The following is a 24,468-nucleotide window of genomic DNA, read 5'->3' on the forward strand; positions in this document are numbered from 1 at the left end:
TGACCCTCTTCCACATTCATAGCAGGTAATTGGTCTGCCTGACTAATTAAGCTAATGTTACGTATATAATGAAAACCATGTGTGATGAAGGCGCTGCTAATAATGAATTCCTTTTTAACAATGTGGTTATTCTTGAAATGTGTTTTTATAGAATGTGTCTATGTTTTATAAAACTGATGGGAAATAAATAACTTCTTGTTGCAAATTTATCTTAACTAAAGTTTCAACACAGAAGCTAGAAGCAGGAGTAGGCCATTGAGCCCTTTGAGCCTGCTCCGCCGTCCATCTTGATCATGGCTGATCATCGAATTCAATATCCTAATCCCCCCCTCCTTCCCATATCCCTTGATTCCTTTAGCCCCAAGAGTGAAATCTAATTTCTTCTTGAAATCAAACAACATTTTGGCCTCAATTACATTCTGTGGTCGTGAATTCCACACTACACTCTGGGTGAAGAAATTTCTTCTCACCTCAGTTCTAAAATGTTTACCTCTTAACCTCAAACTATGACCCCTAGATTTAGACTCCTTCATCATTGGGTATATTCTTTCTGAATCTATCCTGTCTAACCCTGTTAGAATTTTCTAAGTTTCTATGAGATCCCCTCTCACTCTTCTAAACTCTGGTGAATATAATCCTAACCGACTCAGTCTCTTCTCATATGACAAACCAAGAATCAACCTGGTAAACCTTCGCTGTATTCCCGCTATAACAAGGACATCCTTCCTCAGATAAGGACACCAAAACTGCACACAATATTCCAGGTGTGGCCTCACCCACACTCTATACAATTGCAGCAAAACATCCCTATCCCTATACTCAAATCCTCTCATTATGAAGGCCAACATACCATTTTCCTTCCTTACCACCTGCTGTACCTGTGCGCTTACTTTCAGCGACTGATGCATGAGGACTCCGAGGTCTTGTTGTGTATCCATCTCTTTCAATTTACAGCCATTCGAGTAATATTCTTTCTTCTTATTATTGCTATCAAAGTGGATAACCTCACATTTATCCACATTATACTGTGTCTGCCATGCAGATGCCCACACACTCAGCCTGTCCAAATCATACTGAAGCATCTTCACAGCTCACTCTCCTGCACAATTTTGTATCATTTGCAAATTTGGAGATAATACATTCAGTTTGCTCTTCCAAATCATTAATATGTCATATGAATAGTTGGGGTCCTAGCACAGATCCCTGTGGAACCCACTAGTCACTGACTGCCAATCAGAAAAAGATCCATTTATGCCAACTCTTTGCTTTCTATCTGCTGACCAGTTTTTTAATCCATTTCAAGACATCACCTGCAATCCTGTGTGCTTTAACTTTACATAGCAGTCTGTTATGTCAGACCTTGTTGAAAGTCTTCTGACAGTCTAAATAAACCACATCCACTGGTACTTCTCGGTCAACTCTAGAAGTAACATCCTCAAGAAATTTTATACATTCGTCAAGCAAGGTTCGCCTTTTGTAAATCCATGCTGACTTTGTCTGATTATACCACTGCCTTCTAAATACCAAGTTATGAAATAGCTTATAATAGACTCCAGCAACTTTCCCAGTACTGACGTTAGTTAGGCTCACAAGTCTATAGTTCCCTGTTTTCTCTCTATCTCCCTTTTATGCTTCATTCTTCACGGAGGAGGACGTGAATAATTTGCCGGGTATTAGCGATGGAAAGGTGGTAGGACTGGAGGGTCTCAATGACATTACTGTTACCAGAGAGGCGGTGCTCGACAGACTGGAGGACTGATTGTGGACAAGTCCCCAGGACCGGATGGAATGCATCCGAGGGTTCTAAAAGAAATGGCGGAAGTTATAGTGGATGTCTTGGTGGTTATTTTCCAAACGTCGCTGGATTCCAGGGAAGTGCCGGAAGATTGGAAAATGGCTAATGTTACGCCATTGTTTAAGAAGGGTGGCAGGCAAAGGGCAGGGAATTATAGGCCGGTTAGTTTAACGTCTGTTGTAGGTAAAATGTTAGAATCCGTCATCAAGGATGAAATAACGAGGCATCTTGAGGGGAATTGCTTGATAGAGCAGACACAGCACGGTTTCGTTAAGGGGAAGTCGTGTCTGACAAATTTATTGGAGTTCTATGAGGATGTGTCTAGGGCGGTGGATAGAGGAGAGCCGGTGGATGTGGTCTTTCTGGATTTTCAGAAGGCGTTTGACAAGGTACCTCACAAGAGGTTATTGCAGAAGGAAAGGGGGCACGGAGTTGGGGGTAGGGTGTTAGCGTGGATAGAGGATTGGTTGTCAAATAGGAGGCAGAGAGTGGGGGTCAACGGGTGCTATTCAGATTGGCGGATAGTGACTAGTGGAGTGCCCCAGGGGTCGGTGCTGGGGCCTCAGCTATTTACCATTTATATAGATGATCTGGAGGAGGGAACCGAGTGTATGGTGTCGAAATTTGCTGATGACACCAAGACTGGTGGAAAGGCAAATTGCGCGGAGGGTGTGGAGAGTCTGCAGAAGGATCTAGATAGGCTGGGCGAATGGGCCAGGAACTGGCAAATGGAATTTAATGTTGGCAAGTGCGAGGTGGTCCACTTTGGTAGGAATAATGGTAGGAAGGACTATTACTTACGTGGTGAAAAACTGCAGCAGGCGACGGTGCAGAGGGACCTCGGGGTCCTTGTGCATGAGTCGCAAAAACCCAGCCTGCAGGTGCAGCAGGTGGTCAGGAAGGCGAATGGGATGCTGGCCTTCATAGCGAGGGGGATTGAATATAAAAGTAGGGAGGTCTTGCTGCAGCTGTATAGGGCATTGGTGAGGCCGCAGCTGGAGTACTGTGTGCAGTTTTGGTCGCCGCACTTACGCAAGGATATTTTGGCCTTGGAGGGAGTGCAGAGGAGGTTTACTAGGCTGATACCGGAGTTGAGGGGGTTGAGCTATGAGGAGAGGCTGAATAAACTAGGCTTGTACTCGTTAGAGTTTAGAAGAATGAGGGGAGATCTCATTGAGACATATAAGATGATGAATGGGATGGATAGGATAGAGGTGGAGAGACTCTTCCCGCTCAGAAAGGACAGTAGGACTAGGGGGCACAGCCTCAAGATAAAGGAGGGGGTGGTTTAGAACGGAGTTGAGGAGGAACTTCTTCACTCAAAGGGTGGTGAATCTCTGGAATTCCCTGCCTGTTGAAGTGGTGGAGGCTGCCTCGCTAAATATTTTTAAGACGCAGGTTGATGGGTTTTTGATAAGTGAGGGGATTAAGGGCTATGGGGAGACAGCGGGAAAGTGGAACTGAGCCACGACAGATCAGCCATGATCTTATTGAATGGCGGGACAGGCTCGAAGGGCTAGATGGCCTAATCCTGCTCCTGTTTCTTATGTTCTTATGTTAGCTACCCTCCAATCTGTAAGAACTATTCCACCAATAACCACCAATAGAACTACTACTTCCAGGTAAACTTCCCGAAATACTCTGGGATGAAGATTATCAAGGCCTCGAGATTTATCCACCTTCAATCCTAATTTCCCCAAAACCATTTCTCTAATGTTGATTTCCTTCAGCTCATCACAAAAACATGTTTCTCTCAGACCTTTCTCTCAGACATTATTCATGTCTTCCTTTGGGAAGACTGAAGCAAAGTTCTGAATTTAATTCCTCAGCCATTTCATTATTTCTCATCATGAATACTCCCGTTTCCGACTCTAAGGGGTCTACATTAGTTTTTGACAATCTTTTTCTCTTTACACATCTATAGAAACTTTTACAGTCAGTTTTTATGTTCCCTGCGAGCTTATTTTCATTCTCTATTTTTCTCTTAATCAAATCCCTTGGCCCCCTTTGCTGAATTACAAACTGCTTCCAATCCTCAGTTCTATTGCTTTTTCTTGCCAATTTGTAAGCTTCGTCCTTGAATCTGATTTCTCTAGTTTTCCTCGTGAGCCATGGTTTGGCCACGAATCCCTTACCACTCTTATGCTAAACAGGAATAAACAACTTCTGGGGTTTACCTATTACCTATTCTTTAAATGCCTGCCATTGCCTGTCCACTGTCTTTCCTTTCAGTAATGTTTCCCAGTCCATCATGGCCAATTCACACCCCATACCATCATAATTACCTTTATTGAGATTCTGGATCTTTGTCTCCGAATCAGCTACATAGTTATCCAATTTGACAAAGAATTCTAACATATGGTCACTCATCACCAAGGGTTCTCTCATAATTAGATTGTCAACTAATCCTTCCTCATTGCACAATACCCAGTCCAAGATGGCCTGCTCCCTTAATGCATTGCTTCAGAAAACCATCCCACAAGCACTCCAGAAATTCCTCCTCTATTATACTGTGATTAATTTGACTGTCCCAATGTATTTGCAGGTTAAAGTCACCCTTAATCATAGGTGTTCTTTAACACATGCATCTCTGATTTCCTGTCCAATGTTTTCCCAACATTACTATTATAGTTTGTTGATTATAGACCCAACCCCAGCAAAGTTTTTTGTCTCTTGTTGTTTCCTAATTCAACCCATACAGATTCCACATCATCAAACTTATTTCTTTCCTCAATATCATCTTTAATCAACAATGCAACTCCACCACCTTTTCCTTTCCATCTGTCCTTCCTAAACACTGAATAGCCTTCACTCTTTTGTTCCCATCCTTGATTAACTTGGAACCACGCCTCTGTAATGCCAACTATATCATACCCCTTTACATCTATTGGTGTAACTAATTCATCCATTTTGTTTTGAATGCTCCAAGCATTCAGGTACAAAACCTTAAGGTGGGCACTTTTAATCTTAATGTTCTCTTTCCTATTTTTTTTACTTGGTTCTTATCTGACTCTGGCCCTTGATTTTTCTGCCTATCACTTCCTTTTTTTTCCTTACTATCTTTTCTTCTTGTTCTTAATTATCCCTGCTCTGAATCCTTGCAAAGGTTCCCATCCCCCTGCCATATTAGTTTAAACCCTCCCCAACCACTGTAGCAAGTAACCCCACTCCCCTCCAAGTACATCAGTCCCGATCTTGCTCAGGTATAACCCGTCCAGTTTGTAAAGGTCCCACCTCCCCCAGAACTGGTCCCAATGCCTGAGGAACCTGAAACCCTCCCCCTCACACCATCTTTCCAGCCATGTATTCACCATATGTATCCTGTTATTTCTACTCTGACTAGCACGTGGCACAAGCAGTAATCCTGAGATCACTGTTTTTTAGGTCCTACTTTTCAGCTTGCTTCCTGGTTTTCTATATTCAGCTTTAAGGACCTCATCCCTTTTTTTAACCTATGTTGTTTGTTCACCCTCCCCCTTTAGAATGTCCTGTAGCTGCTCCAAGACATAGAACATAGAACATAGAACATAGAACATTACAGCGCGGAACAGGCCCTTCGGCCCACAATGTTGCGCCGACCAGTCTTATTTTTAAAAAAAAAACATTGACCCACTAATCTAAACCACTCCTTTTTCGTCCATAAACCTATCCACCAATCTCTTAAATGCCCCCAAACTAGGCGCATTTACAACTGCAGCAGGCAGGGCATTCCAGTCCCTCACCACCCTCTGGGTAAAGAACCTGCCCCTGACATCCGTCCTATAACTACCCCCCCTTAATTTAAAGCCATGCCCCCTCGTGCTAGATTTCTCCATCCGAGGAAACAGGCTATCACCATCCACCCTATCTAAACCTCTAATCATCTTATATGTTTCTATAAGATCCCCTCTTAGCCGCCTTCTTTCCAGTGAAAACAACCCCAAATCCCTCAGTCTCTCCTCATAGGACCTCCCCTGCATACCAGGCAACATCCTGGTAAACCTCCTCTGCACCCTCTCCAAAGCCTCCACATCCTTCCTGTAATGTGGGGACCAGAACTGCACACAGTACTCCAAGTGCGGCCGCACCAGAGTTGTGTACAGTTGCAACATGACGCTGCGACTCCTAAATTCAATCCCCCTACCAATAAACGCCAAGACACCGTATGCCTTCTTAACAACCTTATCTACTTGATTCCCAACTTTCAGGGATCTATGTACACATACACCTAGATCCCTCTGCTCCTCCACTCTATTCAAAGTCCTCCCGTTAGCCCTATACTCAACACATCTGTTATTCCTACCGAAATGGATTACCTCACACTTCTCCGCATTAAACTCCATCCGCCACCTCGCGGCCCAGCTCTGCAACCTGTCCAAGTCACCCTGCAAACTTCGACACCCTTCCTCACAATCTACCACACCTCCGACTTTGGTGTCATCAGCAAACTTACTAATCCACCCAACTATACCCTCATCCAGATCATTAATAAAGATTACGAACAGCAGTGACCCCAAAACAGATCCTTGAGGCACACCACTCGTAACTGAACTCCATGATGAATAATTACCATCAACCACCACCCTCTGTCTCCTATCTGCTAACCAATTCCTGATCCAAGTACCTAAATTACCACCAATCCCATACATCTGCATTTTCTGCAGAAGCATACCATGGTGAACCTTATCAAACGCCTTACTAAAATCCATATATACCACATCTACTGCCTTACCCCTATCCACCTCTTTGGTCACCTTCTCAAAGAACTCAATAAGGTTAGTAAGGCACGACCTTCCCGCTACAAAACCATGCTGACTATCTCTAATCAATTCATTACTCTCCAAATAACTATAAATCCTATCCCTAATAATTCTTTCTAAAACCTTGACCCTACCACCAGGGAGACAACATATCATTCTGGAGTCTCATTTGCGGCCACAGAAATGCCTATCTATTCCCTTTACAACTGAATTTCCTATAACAATTGCATTCCTGCACATTTTACTCCTCCCCTCTGCAGCAGAACCAACTGTGGTGCAACAGATTTGGCTGTTGCTGTTTTTCCCTCAACAGTATCCAAAACAGTCTATCTGTTTTGCAGGGGAATAGCTACAGGAGATTCTTGCACTCCCTGCTCTGCTCATTGCTGTGCCTGGTGGTTACACATTCCCTTCCTGCCTGTGAAGTCTGAGCCATCTTTCTGTTTTACTGATCTTCTCGCCCAGCTCAACCACCGTGGGATAATCTCCTTCCCCTCCCAATCATCTAATTTACTGCTTTCTGCTTGAACTATGCCACAGACTAATAAACACTGCTGCTCTCAGCATTTACCTCCAGGATGTCTGTTAGATCCATAACAGGACATTGACATTCAGTATTGTGGCTAATCACATTGACATCCTGACTTTAACAAAACTTTGGCTCACAGATAGCATTATACCTCTTGCTGAGTTCTTGCAGACTGGTTATCCTTTTGCACTTGCTCCGCGAAGCACATCTTGGTCTTTTCTCCCCTATGCCCATCAACCCCTGTGACATCTTGTTCTTGTGGAAGCAAATCATTTTGTTCTATTTTGTTTTTGCCTGTCCTTCTTCATAATCCTTGTTCTCTACTGTACCTTGTCCCAAACCCTTTCTGGGAATTCTTACTGAGTTATCCTCACTCCTTTTCAGTCCCTGTGTTGAGCAACTCTCATCTCAGTTATTTCAAACTCGATCTAAACTCAACTTTCCCTCTCTCACCTGGTTTCAGTGTCCTCCTGAACTCTCCTCACCTTGCCTTCCATATAAACTCTCCTACCCATATGCTGCCCATTAATCCTCCTCTCATGTGGCTTCAAATTTCCTCGCATTGGTTACAGGCAAGAGCTTATTTGATCATTTCTTTGTATTAGTCACCATCAGCCTATCTCTACCTGCTCTTAACACATGTCCTTTTTCATCTGTCCATGGTGAAAAATTTTGTTCCTAAATCATTTATTTCTCTTGAATTTATTCTTCCTTGGTGTTATAAACCATTCTTGGGACAAGTGAATAAAATATTGGCCCTGACATTGTTATGATGATAACAATGAAGCTATCAGCACTCATCGTTATTACAGGATGAATCTAGCAGCAATATTTGGACTCTGTAGATCAGCAGTTAAAGTTGAAAAATGTACATCCTGCTCCTCCACAGGGTGTACTAGAATCATAGAATCCTATACTGCAGAAAGAAGCCATTCAGTCCATCGAGTTTGCACCAACCACAATCCCACGTAGGCCCTATCCTCATATCCCGACATATTTAGCCATTAATCCCTCTAAGCGATACATCCCAAGATACTACGGGGCAATTTAGAATGGCCAATCAACCTAGCCCGTACATCTTTGGACTGTGGGAGGAAACCGGAGCACCTGGAGGAAACCCACGCAGACACAGGGAGAATGTGCAAACTCCACACAAACAGTGACCCAAGCCAGGATTCGAACCCAGGTCCCTGGAGCTGTGAAGTAGCAGTGCTAACCACTGTGCTACCGTGCCACCCTACCCATATGCTGTACTGTTATGGTCCTCACCAATTGACACCATATTGAAATCATTGCAACATATAAACATAAGTTACCCACAAGCTTGGAATGAAAGATGGCTGAATACTTTAGGATTCGTGCATTTAGTGGTAAGTGGTGTCTTTATGGCATGGTGATTGATAATTAGTACTGAAAACCCTTCTGACCCTGCAAAATTAATTTTTCAAGTGTTGAATTCCATTTCTCCAAAAGTAACGTTGCAGATATCCTTTTTAGTTTTTCTGTTTTCCCTTCTTATCTTTCCCAGCTTAATTCCGTTTGCATTCCGTCATTTGTATTTTCCCTATTATACACAATTTAAATATAATTTAGATTTCCTCTTTTTAACTTCCTGGTTTACAGACTACTTGCTCAACATAGATACTTTTAATATGCTTAGATAAGGAGTCTTACTGTTGCTTGCCCTATTCATAGCTCCCCTACTGAAACCGATACCAGATTAATGGAAATTCTCCACTTAAAATATTAATTCCACATGAGGTGAATAGCGAAAGTCACAGAGAGCAAATCCAGACCACTTTATTGTTGAATATTAATTACGTTATTGGTCTTTTTGTTTAGAACCTGAAACATTTTAAGTAGAATCTATGAGGATTTCCCATCACAGTGCACAGGGTGTAAACTGTTCATTTGAGTTGACAACCTAATGTATTCCAAAAAGGCTTAGTTCAATAGATAATAAGTTTATTATCCTACACTAATTTAATATATTAATTACAGATATGAATGCTGTCGTGAGAAGAATAGACCAAGTTGTCAACGTCCTGGCAGCAATGACTGTAGGCCAGATCATGTCTTCAGCATCTAATGTAATTGGTTGCGTCTTCATTCTTGGCTGGACCTTGGTTTCACTCCTGGTTGAATTTATTTGTCTGTCAAGAGTTTATAGAATGGTCCCTGCTCTTGCATTTAAGGCTGGACCAGAATGGTATGAAGAACAGCTTAACAACTTGGAAAGGACAAGAGAGAGTACAAGGACCAAAGGTAAAAGGTCATTTATTATTTGCTATATATATGAGCTTGCTGTATGCAAATTGACTGCACTTCAGAAGTAATTCAAATATTGGTGTGCTTTGGGACATCTTGAAGATGTGAAAAGCACCAGAAAGAAAAGTAAAGTTCATCATTTCTTGATCAATCAGAATTATTTTTTATTTGTTTGTTTACTTTATTTGTCCTGGTTTGTTGTAGACATGGGAATTACTATGTGATAGAAATTGCAATGCATTTCTCAGATGTTTGGGGTACAAAATGGCACCACAAAGTAGGTATGCCACATCAGAATGTTCTGTGTGGGCTGAATTGCCCCTTCATAGAGCTTGAGGGGATTGAGTGCAAACTGAAACTGGATCTTTCTTGGTCCGTATGGCTTCAGTCCAAGCACAACACTTCTGAGTGAGCAATTGGAAGAGTACCTAGCATTAACACAATTTTGGGTCACTCTAAATTCACATGAGGCAGCATGGTGACACAGTGGATAGCACTGCTGCCTCACAGGGCCAGGGACCCAGGTTCAATTCTGGCCAAGGGCCACTGTCAGTGTGGGGTTTGCATGTTCTCCCTGTGTCTGCGTGGATTTCCTCCGAGTGCTCCAGTATCCTTCTACAGTTCAAAGATGTGCGGGTTAGGTGGATTGGCCACGCTAAATTGCCCCTTAGTGTTGGGAGATTAGCAAGGATTACGGGGATAGGGTAACACATGCAGACACAGGGAGAACGTGCAAATTCCACACAGACAATGGCCCAAGGGCAGTATTGAACCAGAGTCCCTGGCGCTGTGAGGCTGCAGTGCTAACCACTGTACCACCGAGCTGCCCTGTGTGAATTTAGAGTGGCTCAAAATTGTATTAACACTAGCTACTCTTCCAATTGCTCACTCAGAAGTATTGTGCCCAGACTGAAGCCATACAGACCAAGAAAGATATGGTTTCAATTTGCACTCAATCCCTTCAATCTCTGAGGGATTGTTGTCTGTGTGGACTCGATGGGCTGAACAGCCTCAGCACCGTAGGGATTCTATGATTCACTTATCCAGAAGTTTGCTACGGGTCTTTTCTGCTTGGAATAAAATTGTTCGAAAGAAACCTCATGAGATTGTTGTTGAACTGTATTCAGAATATTTCTGTTTCAATTGTTAATATATTATGTAGAGAAAGACAGCTTGAAAGCAATGGAAAGATAACAAATGTGATATTAGCTTATTTAATATTATATTGTTCATAGATACTCAGCAGCAATACCTGAAGGATGGATCTAACAGCAGATCAGAAACAATTCCAAACTCTATGCCAGATATGGATCAGAATGCTAGGTTACCTGCTCAGCAAAACTTTCTGGGGATTTATACTATACTACAATCAATACAGAGGATGCTGCACATCAGCAAAACCGGTTGGAATGCATACTACCGGCAGTCAGTCTTCCTAGCTGGAATGAGCTTAGCGTTCCTGTACACCACAGTTTTGGGATTTGACTGTATCACCACAGGTTATGCCTACACACAAGGCATCAGTGGCTCACTTCTTAGCCTCCTCATGAGCATTTCTACCATCGCTGGACTAATGGGCACAGTTTTGTTCATTTTGTTACGAAAATGTTATGGCTTAGTATCTACAGGAGTTATATCCAGTTGCCTGCACTTAGGTTGCTTGTTACTTTGTCTGTTTTCAGTTTTTGCTCCTGGCAGTCCCTTTGATTTAAGCAGCAATCCAATGTCTCTGCATACTAATGTTTCGCGAAGGAACCAGACTACTCCAGACACAGATGAATTGATTGCATTCCTACCTCCCTAGCACAAATCTGAATCAGCCTTTGCTGTCAGACCGTTCTTCTATTCACTGGACAAATAACACCTTGCTGTATGACAGTCTGCCTGCTGGGAATTATCCAGACTCCTATGTCTCCATTAGTTTACTTTTCTCTGGTGTTATATCTGCAAGAATAGGTGAGTTTACAGTGAAATCACTATCTGTCTTTTAAATATTTAGTTGTTTTTGTTTTCAAAAGTAGGCTATATTTTCTGTTTTTTATCCCCCTGCTTTTTTTCCCTGTAATTTTCCAACAGGTTGTAGTGTGATATGAAAAAGCCACCTTGTGCGATAGTCTACTACTTCTCCCCACCAATGCGTATGAATGACTGGTTTGTATTCATCAGCTCCAGCAAGCAAAGATCAGAGTGTTGACCTTGCAAGGAATTGTAATTACGAAACGCCCAAACTTTGCCATTCTTTTGCCCATTTTTTTCCCTTCTCACCTGCCTTCACTACCCCTTGACCAACTGACTCCTTGCTGGTTTACTGATCTACTGCTGCCAGTCTTGCTTCTTCCACGACTGTCATCAACATCAGTATCTATTTCTTCCATAATGCCATAAATCTGTGCATGGGTGTGATATGCAACTCTCTATATAATTAATATTGTCAGATGTGGCATGTGGCACATGTCCACAAAGAAAGATAGTTAAGTATTGTGTTTTTCTGATTAAGAAGGAAAGTTAATTTAGTACAGCGTGTAAATCAATAAATATTACAGGCTTTTAAGAAAGGTGCTGCAATAATTGCGGGTGATTTTAATTTTCATATAAATTGGACAAATCATATTGGCAAAGTAGCATGGAAGATGATTGCAGAGAGTGTATTTGGGAAAGCTTCTTATAACAACAGGATCTGGAAACAACCGGGGAGCAGGCTATTTTAGACTTGGTGATGTATAATGGACGTGGTTACTTCATAACCTCAAAGTGAAGGTCTCTCTAGCCAACAGTAAACATAATGGTGGGAGTTTCTGCATCCTCACGGTATGTTTTGCAGCAGTGGAGGTAGCCTGCCAATGGCCTGTGCTGGGATCTTCGGGTGCTGCCACTGACAACAGGGTTTCCCATTGTTCTCATTCTCTGTTACCGGGGGACCAACTGCAGGGAGTAGCAGTCGGCAGGACCGGAATATCCCACTGGTGGGAACAGCCAGAAAATCCCACCCAACATAATAGAATTTCACATTGAGTTCGAGAGAGAAATTTGGGCCTTAACTAGTGTCATAAACTTTAAAATGTACTGGGAAAATAGGTTAAAACAAGTTGAAAATGAGTATCAGACGTTTTAAAGGTGCCTCGTAACTCTTAACCAAGATATATTCCATGGAGAAAGAAGGACACTGAGAAGGATGCACCAGCTGTGGCTAAGGAAGTTAAGGATGGTAATAAATTGAAAGAAAACATGTATAATGGTATCAAAATTAGTGGTAGGCCCCGAAGATTGGAAAACTTTTAGAAGCCAACAAAGGGTGACTTAAAAAAATGTAGAAATTGGAGGATGAGATTAAACCAGCAAAAATATAAAACAGCATCTCCAAGTGTAGAAAATGGAAAATGAGTAGCTGAAGTAATTGGCTCCTAATATCACAAGACTGGGAATTAATAATGGAAAACAAGGAAATAGCAGAGACTTTGAACACATGTTTTGTATCTGTCTTCACAATAGAAGACATAAAAAGCACCCAAGAAAAGCTGCATATCAGGAGGCAAAGGGGAAGGAAGAACTTAAAACAATCATGGTCACTAAAGAAAAAAATACTAGGAAAATTAATGGGACTAAGGGCTAGCAAGTCCACTGGACTGAATGGCCTGCATCCTCGGTCCTAAAGAGTAGTGGACACATTGGAACGGCCCCAGCAGATTGAAAAACTGCAAACATAATTCAAGAATGGAGAAAGCATAAAGTAGAAAACTGTATGCCAATTAATTTATATCTGTCACTAGGAAAATGCTGGAATAAATTATTAAGTAATAGTAGAACATTTATAAAATCATAATACAATCTGACAGAATCTATGCAGTTTTATTCAAGGAAAATGGTGTTTGGTAATGCTATTAGAGTTCTTTGAGGACTTGAAACAAGGAGAACCAGTAGATGAAGTATATCAGCATTTCTAAAAGGCATTTGATAACATGCCACATAAAAGAATACTGCAAAAGAGAAGAGCTCATAACATTGCAGATAATATATTAATTAACATGGATAGTGGATTGGTTAACTAACAGGAAAAAAAGGAGTCTGGGTAGATTTTCAGGTCATTTTCAGGTTGGCAAGCTATAACTAGTGGATTGGCACAGGGCTCAGTTCTGGGACCTCAATTTTCTATAATCTTTATTAATTACTAAAATGAAGGAACTGAATGTATTGTAGCCAAATTTGCTGAGGACACAAAGTTAAGAAGGAAAGCAAGTTGTGAGGAGGACACAAGAAAGGGGTAAAGATAGGTTAAGTGAGGGCAAACAAATTGGCAGATGGAGTATGATGTGGAAAAATATGAGTTGTCCACTTTGATAGGATGAATAGAAAAACAGTATGTTATTTAGAAATGGAGGGCAACTACAAAATGCTGCAATGTCTGGATGTGCTCTTATAGGGATCTCAAAAAGATTAGTCTGCAAGTACGGCAAGTAAGTAGGAACACAAATAGAATCTTTATCACAAGGAGAGGGGGGGAATGGAATATAGAAGTAGTGAAGTCTTGCTATAACTGTGCAGGGTAATGGTGATATCACACCTAGAGATTTGGATGGAATCTTGAGTCCAGACTCTCCGTGCACAGGAATGGCAGCAAGCGCTCAAAATCCAGAGAGATCACATTTTGCAGTTTTGGACCAGGCCTGCTGATGGAGTGATGTGGAAAGTTGGGAACCTCATTTTAATACATTAGCATTTCATTAGTGAGTACTCACTCCTGATATTGAGCCCACACCAAATATTCAGCAGTGGCCTCTGTGACATCGTGCTGGTGCCACTTACAACTGCTCTACATAAGCATGAACCTGGTACCATCACCTCTGAGGGGATATCAGAGATGAGCACTCAGGCAACCATTTTTCCTTAGACTGTCCATTACTCCTGGGGCACAAGGGAGAACACTGGGGACAGAGATAAGCACAGCTCAGGGCCAGGGGTGGGGGTCAGTTTCGCCATATGGGGGGGGGTGTCAAATGCCATGAGAAAATGGAGGCTTGATACTATTCACCCTGGTGGTGACCAGAGGAAATAATGTGGGGAAGTGGCTGTTGTGTCAGAGGGGATATTGGGAGAAAGAGCAGATATTCACTCAGTGAGTGTGAATCACTTGGGTAGAAGTCACAGAGGTATGGAGGGATGAGGGTCAGGCTGTGGTAGGACTCCTTGTGGTGTTCTCACTCTTTCCGTGCATGTTCAGGAAAATCATGGAGCCTGTGGAGTAGGCCTTTTGCTAATCACAATTGACCAGCAGCAGAGACAAAGGCGTACTGCTGCACTTGCCTGAGACCAGAGGCCTACAGCTGTCCAGAAAGCACAGGATTAACCTCACAAACAGTATCGGCCTAGAATCCTCCAGTGAAGGTGCTCATACTTTCAGCTGTCTGAGCCTCAGTGCTAGAGAAGGCTGTGTTTATCCCAAAGGACAGTGGACCACCTCTGCCACAAGCTGACCCTCTTGCAACTGGAGGACATCCAGTGCTTGTGGTCCTTAAAGTCAAAGCCGCATTAAACATTTCACCCACGGTCCTTCCAGAGCAGCACAGGGACCTCTGTGGCATTTCCTAGACTGCCACTCAAAAATGTATCAGGAAGGTCACAGATGCCATGTATGCAAGGACAGAGATGTTTATAAACGTGGACCAGGATCAAGCAAGCCAGGACGCCAGGTTGAGGAGGCTTGCTAATTTCCATATCCTGTTGCCTGAGTAATGGCACTGTCTCCTTGGGTAGAGGGCAATGGAACTCCTCCAGTCAGCTTTTGCAATCCAAGGAGCATCTTTTTGATGCTCTCGATTCTATGTTTGCAGTTCCATCAGCTCTGGGAAGACTGGGCTCAGAGGCACATTATAGGCCAGAGGCTCAGCAGAGTTCTGGCCTCCGGCATCCCTTCCAGCGATGGTTCCCTGGGATGTTCCTTCCTCTGCCAACTGTGGATCTTCAGCTGTGAGGCTCACCAGTGAGTGACCCAGAAGCCTGCCTACTTAGCGTGCTTTAGTCTAATGGGTCCGTGCGGCATGAGGATGGTCCGGCCTGCTCTGCTGCATTTCCTGTAAGAGAAGGGAGGTGGCATTAGTGCTTTACAGGGGTAAAGAAGGGAATATTGATTACTCACTTGAGAGTTGAGGAATGACAGCGTGTCTTAAGGGTTCTCATGTTTTCTGCTGTCTCCTCTTCATCATCAGTGCAGGCGCACTCCTTCTCCTCCCCAGCCAGCTTGAGTGCTTGTTCCTTGAAAGGCCTGAGGATTCTAAGCTGTGGGCATGACTCCGGTTGGCTGCACTTGCTCACGCCTGTTTTGGCTGTGTTTGTCTTGCAATGACACGGATAGGGAAAGTGTAGGCAGGATCTGAAATTGAAGATTGTAATGAGGTATGGCATGCATATGGCTTGAGTGGGAATTGCAATTTGAGGAGCGTAGCAGCCACTGGGAGGAACATGGTGATCGTGGGGGTTAAAGAGGGCCACGTGCCTAGTGTTGGCAACCCCTGAGGTGGCTGGGTGGGAGATGGCGTTAGAGGTGAGAGTGATGTATGAAGCGGTCCAGAGAGAGAGTGGGGGTGGTTCATTTATCCTGGCTGAGCGAACAAGATCATTCATCTTTTTCCGAGACTGTGGTCCCGTCCTCTTTTGCAGTGAGCTGGCACTCACAAGGGCTGCCTCTGCATCCCAGATGCGGGCGGTGACCTTGCCGGAAGCATTTCATCTGGAGCGGGGGTAGAGTACATCCTGAATCTGCTGCACTCCATCCAGCAGTCAGGTCAGAGCTTCCTCTGAAAAGCGAGGTGTGGCTTTTTGGCTGCCATTCCCTGGGATAGATCCGTTTATATGGGGTTCCCCAGTGATTGCAGCGATTAACTTGTGGCAGAGTGGGTGAACATAAGAACATAAGAACATAAGAAATAGGAGCATGAGTAGGCCATCCAGCCCTTCGAGCCTGCCCCGCCATTCAATAAGATCATGGCTGATCTGTCGCTGCTCATTTCCACTTTCCCGCCCTCTCCCCATAACCCTTAATCCCCTCTCTTATCAAAAACCCATCAACCCGCGTCTTAAAAATATTTAGCGAGGCAGCCTCCACCACTTCAACGGGCAGAGAATTCCAGAGATTCACCACCCTTTGAGTGAAGAAGTTCCTCCTCAACTCCGTTCTAAACCGCCCCCCTTTTATCTTGAGGCTGTGCCCCCTAGTCCTATTGTCATTTTTGAGCGGGAAGAGTCTCTCCACCTCTATCCTATCCATCCCATTCATCATCTTATACGTCTCAATGAGATCTCCCCTCATTCTTCTAAACTCTAACAAGTACAAGCCTAGTTTATTCAGCCTCTCCTCATAGCTCAACCCCCTCAACTCCGGTATCAGCCTAGTAAACCTCCTCTGCACTCCCTCCAAGGCCAAAATATCTTTGCGCAGGTGTGGCGCCCAAAAATGCACACAGTACTCCAGTTGTGGCCTCACCAATGCCCTATACAGCTGCAGCAAGACCTCCCTACTTTTATATTCAATCCCCCTTGCTATGAAGGCCAGCATCCCATTCGCCTTCCTGACCACCTGCTGCACCTGCAGGCTGGGTTTTTGCGACTCATGCACAAGGACCCCGAGGTCCCTCTGCACCGTCGCCTGCTGCAGTTTTTCACCCCGTAAGTAATAGTCCTTCCTACCATTCTTCCTACCAAAGTGGACCACCTCGCACTTGCCAACATTAAATTCCATTTGCCATTTCCTGGCCCATTCGCCCAGCCTATCTAGATCCTTCTGCAGACTCTCCACACCCTCCGCACAATTTGCCGTTCCCCCAATCTTGGTGTCATCAGCAAATTTCGACACTCTACACTCGGTTCCCTCCTCCAGATCATCTATATAAATGGTAAAAAGCTGAGGCCCCAGCACCGACCCCTGGGGCACTCCACTAGTCACCATCCGCCAATCCGAATAGCACCCGTTGACCCCCACTCTCTGCCTCCTATTTGACAACCAATCCTCTATCCACGCTAACACCCTACCCCCAACTCCATGTCCCTCGACCTTCTGCAATAACCTCTTGTGAGGCACTTTGTCAAACGCCTTCTGAAAATCTAGAAAGACCACATCCACCGGCTCTCCTCTATCCACCGCCCTAGACACATCCTCATAGAACTCCAGTAAATTTGTCAGACACGACTTCCCTTTAATGAAACCGTGCTGCGTCTTCTCTATCAAGCAATTCCCTTCAAGATGCCTCGGAATTTCCTCCTTAATGACAGATTCTAACATTTTACCTACCACAGACGTTAAACTAACCGGCCTATAATTCCCCGCCTTTTGCCTGGCACCCTTCTTAAACAACGGCGTAACATTAGCCGTTTTCCAATCATCCGGCACTTCCCCGGAATCCAGCGACGTTTGGAAAATAACCACCAAGGCATCCACTATCACCTCCGCCATTTCTTTCAGAACCCTCGGATGCATTCCATCCGGTCCTGGGGACTTGTCCACAATCAGCCCCTCCAGTCTGTCGAGCACCGCCTTTCTAGTAACAGTAATGTCATTAAGACCCTCCAGTCCTACCACCTTTCCATCGCTAACACCTGGCAAATTATTCACGTCCTCCTCCGTGAAGACAGAAACAAAAAAGTTATTCAATACCTTAGCCATATCCCCATCCCCTACCACTAGGTCCCCTTTCTCATCTCTAAAGGACCAACATTTACCCTAGCCAGCCTCTTCCTTTTTATATATTTATAAAAACTCTTGCTATCCTTTTTTATATTAAGCGCTAGCCCAGCTTCATAGTTTCTCCTACCCTTCCTTATCAACTTCTTTGTCAATCTTTGTTGACATTTAAACCTCTCCCAATCCTCTTCTCGCCCACTACTCTTAGCTACTCTAAATTCCTCCGCTTTTAGTTTAACACTTTCCTTCACCTCCTTCGTTATCCACGGCTTATTACCTCTCCTCCTACTGTCCTTTTTGACCATCGGAATAAATTTCCGTTGAGTACCAAGAAAGATCTCCTTAAAGATCCTCCACTCCTCCTCAACAGATCCTCCCTCCAATGCGCTCTCCCAGTCCACATTCGCCAATTCTTCTCTCATCCTACCGTACTCCCCTCTATTCAAACAAAGGACACGTGTCCGGGAACCCACTTTCTCCTCCTCCATCTGCACCAGAAACTCCACCATACAATGATCACTCTCCCCAAGAGGATCCTTCACCACAAGGTCCCTAATTCTACCCGCCTCATTACATAGCACCAGATCCAAGATAGCTCGCTCCCTCGTCGGCTCCAACACACACTGTTCGCGGAAACTATCCCGGCAGCATTCCAAGAACTCCTCCTCGAGCCCACCGCGTCCAACATGGGTCGACCAATCAATATGCAGATTGAAATCCCCCATAACTACGGCCGTCCCATTCCTGCATGCCGCACTTATTTGAGCGTTAACAGCCCGCCCCATCTCCAGATCATTATTCGGGGGCCTATAGACAACACCCACCAGCGTCTTCCTCCCTTTGCTGTTCCTAATCTCCACCCACAACGATTCCACCCTCTGCTCCTTGGCTCCAATATCATCCCTTGCTACCACCGTGATGCTATCCTTAATCAGCAGAGCCCCTTTTCCCTCCTGCCTATCCTTCCTAAACACTTGATACCCCTGGACATTCAGCTCCCAGTCCCTGTCACCCTGCAGCCACGTCTCTGGAATGGCCACCAGATCGTATCCATTTGTGTCGATCTGCGCCATCAGCTCATCCACTTTATTCCGAATGCTTCGTGCATTCAGATAAAGTGCTTTCATCCCAGCCTTCACCTGGACCCTATTTGCCGCAACGCCACCAACTATACTCACGCCCCCTACTCCCTCTATTATTGGGACATCCTCGGCCTCTTCCCTTACATGTACACTCTCCTTAACTTTAGACCTCGTAATGTCACCTACCCTCGCACCCTCCCCCCCCCCACAATTAGTTTAAAGCCCTGTCTATAGTCCTCTTTACTCGATTCGCCAGCACTCTGGTCCCAGCACGGTTCAGACCAACCCCATCCCGCCCGAACAGGTCCCACCTACCCCAATACTGGTGCCAATGCCCCATAAATTCAAACCCATTCCTCCCACACCAATCCCTGAGCCACCCATTCACTTCCTTAATCCTGTCAACCCTACGCCCGTCTGCACTCAGTTCAGGCAGTAGCCCAGAGATGACCACCTTGTCGGTTCTACTTTTTAATTCCATTCCCAGCTTTTCATACTCCCTTCCCAGATCCTCAGTCCGCATTTTGCCTACGTCGCCGGCACCCACATGAACCACAACGACCGGATTCTCACCCTCCCACTCCAGGTTCCTCTGCAGCCCAGCTGCGACATCCCGGACCCGAGCACCAGGCAGACAACACACCCTTCTGTGCACTTTGTCATTGTGACAAAGGACAGTGTCAATACCCTTCACCCCACTATCCCCAATCACTACTACGTTCCTTTTCCCTTTCTCTTTGCCTATGTCCTGCTGCATCACTGTACCGTGTGCAGCTTGCTCACCAACCTCACCTGCCTCGTTCTCGTCCAGCCTGGAAGCAAGAACCTCAAACCTGTTATGCAGATTGAGAGGCTGAGGCCTCCGCTCCTCACCCCCCTTCCTCCTCCCAGCAGCCCCCTCTTGTCCCTGACCCTTAAAGTTAGCCAGTCTAGGGGGGGTGGATGTCACTTGCACCCCATTGACAATGGCACCCTCTCTCCCCCTGATGAGCCTCAGTGTCTGTAGCTCAGAGGCCAGCTCATCTACCTTGAGCTGGAGCTCCTCCAGCAACCTGCACTTACTGCAGACATGGTCACTGGGATGAACCCTAGGGTCCACCAGTTCCCACATCATACAGAAACCACACATCACATGCCCCTCCATTATTCACTGTAGTAGTTTTGAAAAAATTTTTTTGTTTTTTTTTGTTTTTCAAACGAACTCACCTGGCCTTTTTCCCTTCCAGCCCTTTTTGATATTAAGCCCTAGTAGCTCACTCTGCTTCCCACTCACTCCGCTGCCCGCTCAGATGCTGCCCGCTGTCTACACCAGGCCTCCTTTTAAACCTGGCGCTGATTTAAATCTGATGGCCCACAACTGCCTGCTAACCACTCCCTCAGAATTCTTAAAGCAGTAAATACAATAAATAAATGCTTTAAACAGTTCTACAAAGAACAAAGTGCTTTAAACTTATTTTAAACAGGTTTTTAACAGGTAAAATCTTAGCTCTGTCTCTGCTCCTTCACTCGTCTGCTCCAGCAAACAATGAATCAAAGGGAACACGTCCCGAGCTTGGTGTGATTCTCCTGGGCATCAAAATTTTTATGAATGAGGCACAAGATTCGGTCAGAAACCCCATCGGCCAACGGCAGTACCAGTCCGTTTTTTGCACTGGAGCCAACACTCTGCCAAATTCTCATAAGATTCCACCCATTGGACAGGGTTTTATGGCATTGCTCATCCCGAAACCATGAAATCCCACCCAAGGTCAGTGAGCCTTCCCACTACCCACCCTTCTGCTTCGATTCCAATGGTGGGGCGGTATGGTAGCATAGTGGTTAGCACTGCTGCTTCACAGAGCCAGGGACTGACGTTCGATTCCTGGCTTGGGCCACTGTCTGTGTAGAGTTTGTACATTCTCCCCGTGTCTGTGTGGGTTTCCTCCGGGTGCTCCAGTTTCCCCCCACATTCTGAAAGACATGCTAGTTAGGTGCATTGGCCCGAACAGGCACTGGACTGTGGCGACTAGGGGATTTTCACAGTAACTTCATTGCAGTATTAATGTAAGCCTTACTTGTGATTAATAAATAAACTTTACTTTATGGTAAAATTCCAGCCATTGTATGCAGTTTTGATCCCCTGACTGAAGGAGGGTTATATTTGCATTGGAAACAGTTTAGGGAATGTTCACTAGGCTGATTTCCACTTGGAGAGGTAATTATTAATCAAAGGTGGCATTAATCAAGCATGGTTTTGTCAGGGGACATCATACGTGGAAGTTTTCACCCTGCCCACCATGGGAATTGTAGCTGGGGGGGGAATAGAAAATTTGGCGGACCATTTAAAGGTCTGTTGACCTTGGGCAGGAATTTCCACCTTAGGAACGTGGCCAAAAAATCCCACCCCACATCTAACAAATTCAATTGAATTTTCGAAGGTGGTGACTGGATATGTGGATGAGGGCAGTGCAGTTTTTGTAGTCTTCAGTCCTGCATGGGAGACTGGTCAAAGTAAAAGCCTGTGGGATTCAGGGCAACTTGGCAAAATGAATCCAAAATTGGCTTAGTGGCAGGAGGCAAATGATGATCAAACATTGCTCTTGTGACTGGAAGCCTGTGCCCCGTGGTATTCTGCAGGATCAGTACTCGGTCCCTTGTTGTTTGTAATGATCTAGAATTGAATGTGGGTGGGAGGGGAGTGGGGGGGTGTGGTATGATCAGTAAGTTTGCAGGTGACATGAAAATTGGTGGTGTGGTAAATAGTGAGGAGGAAAGACTTAGATTACAGGATGATAGAGATAGACTGGTCAGAAGGGCAGAACATTGGCAAATAGAATTCAACCCTAAAAAGTGTGAGTTGGTGCATTTTGGGAGGATCAACAAAGTAAGGGAATACACAATGAACAGTGGGATGCTAGGAAGTAGCATCCTACTGGGGGTCCAAAGGTCCCTGAAGGCAGCTCTGGCCTACATACCTGGCATCATACTGGCACTGAAATTCATATGTCATATAACCCATTGGTGTGGTAGATAGAACATCTTTTTGTCTTGATGGCAGTATCCTGGTATTTAAACAGCCCACTTAGAATCACAGAACCCCTATAGTGCAGAAGGAGGCCATTTGGCCCATTGAGTCTGCACCGACCACAATCCCACCCAGGCCCTACCCCTATATCCCTACATATTTACCCGCTAATCCCTCTAACCAACACATCGCAGGACTCTAAAGGGGCAACTTTTAGCATGGCCAATCAGCCTAACCCTCACATCTTTGGACTGTGGGAGGAAAACGGAGCACCTGGAGGAAACCCATGCAGACATGAGGAGAATGTGCAAACTTCACGCAGACAGTGACCCAAGCCGGTAAATGAACCCAGGTCCCTGGAGCTGTGAAGCAGCAGTGCTAACCACTGTTCCACCGTACACTTGTGTTGCCACTACCTAGTAGCAGCATGAAACAGCTCTGTTGCTTAAAGTTTTGAGATACTTTGCTGTTGCTGTGTTATTTGAGATAGAGTGGATACTTTCAGGTCTGATTATGGTGGCTTCATGCGTTTGAATGGTACATAGCAAGCAATTATCTAATTAGGTTAGCCATTGTCCTGCAGAATAACTTTGATGTTCCTTTTTTTGGCATTAAGCTTGCACAGTGGGAAAATGGCTCAGGCCCTATGTATGAGGCCAAACTTGTAGCACTTGGAGCTGTAGGGATCTCGGTGTGTATATTCACCAGTGAAGATAGGCTTTGGTAGAGAGTAGTAGAGAATCCCATTCCCAGATTTATTAACTAGCATTTTGAAGAATGGGACCACATTGGATTGTTCCATTTTGAAGGTGAATATGAGCATGGGATGGAGCATATTAGATAGATAAAGAAATTTTTACATATAGCTGCAATTCAAATATAGCAAATGTATCATCTACTATCAGGGGCAGGACTTTACAGCCTCGCTCGAGTGAGACCGGAAATTCCCGCCTGACATCAATGGACATTTCCATTGTTCGCCTCTCACCTGCTGCAATTCCGTGGTGGGCAGGGCGGTAGGATTCCGGTGCAGATATCCTATTACTTCCTATCTTATCTCTGACCGGTTCTGCAAAGCATGAATTGGCCACATGATTGAGCAAGTCACTACTCCCAAACCCAGGTGAGTTTTCCACACACATGAAGTATTTCTTCACCTTCACTGAAACTGAATTAGACTTGCATATCAATTACAATGTATGCACCCTTTCCAAGTTGCAAGCTTAGTCACTAATGTGCCACTTAAGGAAGTGTTACAGCAATGCCAAATGTTATTTGAATCCTGATTGTTGATATGTGGACAATGGTAAGTTAACATCATGGTCACATGACAGGAAAACAGGTTATGACATTTTTGAAACATTCTTTCGCTAACAATTATTTTGAATGGCTAAGAGTCAGTTGATTAAAGAAATGAAGAATACCGTGAGGCAAGAGGTCACAGACCAGCAAAAACCACCCCCCCACTGTTTAGAGGTTATCTTGGGCATTAAAATGGGGGCTAATATGTTTAACCTGCTATTATAGTTCTTCATGCAAGAGACTCACTATTATTTAGACTAAAGCTAGAAACTTCCACAGCAACCCCCCCCCACCCCCCACACACAATTTTTCCTTCAACACACAAGGAAAGAATCCTTCAGGTCTTCAACATTTTCAACCACTATTTTAAGGATTGTAAAGAAATTATCCATTTCAATTGCACCCTTCAAGTAATCTTAGTCTTCTGGTAATGTTAGTTTTCTAAATATCACATATGTCTCTGTGTGTTTGGGGAATGAGTGTTTATTGCATCTTGGGCTTTGTGATTAGTAATGTTTACCCTTTGTTTCAATTTTTAAATTTACAGGAAACCCTGTTTTATGTCTGTTGCTGAAAGATCACAGCAGGAAAGAAGTTTTAACACGCCCATCACACATACACCTAGAGAAATGGAAAGACAGGGAAATTATCCAATCATTGGGACAGATGCCATAATTGGAAAGTTGTTCCCGTGAGCAAAAGCTCCTTACCTATTTGTGATCCAATCGAGTAAAGAACTGATTCATGTGAAAAGACAATGTACCCATCCCCATAATGGACAATACAGAGGCTGTGAGGCTATGCGAGTCCCTTTAGAGTCTCACTTGAGTTTGCAGCCTTATTCTGGATGTAACAGAAATGAGTGACAATGCCATGTAAAACAATAATTTAGCAAATATTGAATAATGATAATTAGAATAACAATAGCATTATGGCAATTATAATAGGTAACTTAAAATGAAAGAAGCAAAATGATAGAAAGATAACTATTGAAAGGAGCAACATTTCATATATTAAAAGATAAAACTGTATTTACATACTGTGCAGACTATATTACGGATGTATATGTGTATATAGATAT

General features: G+C 44.3%; 1 protein-coding gene across 1 annotated transcript in view; it reads left to right on the forward strand.

Moving 5' to 3' along the window:
* Positions 1-24,468, forward strand: part of LOC145359764 (ferroportin-like) — a 42,428-nt gene that overhangs the window by 14,907 nt on the left and 3,053 nt on the right. The window contains 3 exon segments of the mRNA XM_080214545.1: positions 9,065-9,313; positions 10,567-11,077; positions 11,079-11,287. Of these exon segments, the coding sequence (XP_080070671.1) occupies positions 9,065-9,313; positions 10,567-11,077; positions 11,079-11,287 (969 nt within the window).

Source organism: Carcharhinus amblyrhynchos, chromosome 2 (assembly GCF_965287045.1).
Source record: "Carcharhinus amblyrhynchos chromosome 2, sCarAmb.v2.hapA, whole genome shotgun sequence".
In the NCBI taxonomy this organism is placed as follows: Eukaryota; Metazoa; Chordata; class Chondrichthyes; order Carcharhiniformes; family Carcharhinidae; genus Carcharhinus; species Carcharhinus amblyrhynchos.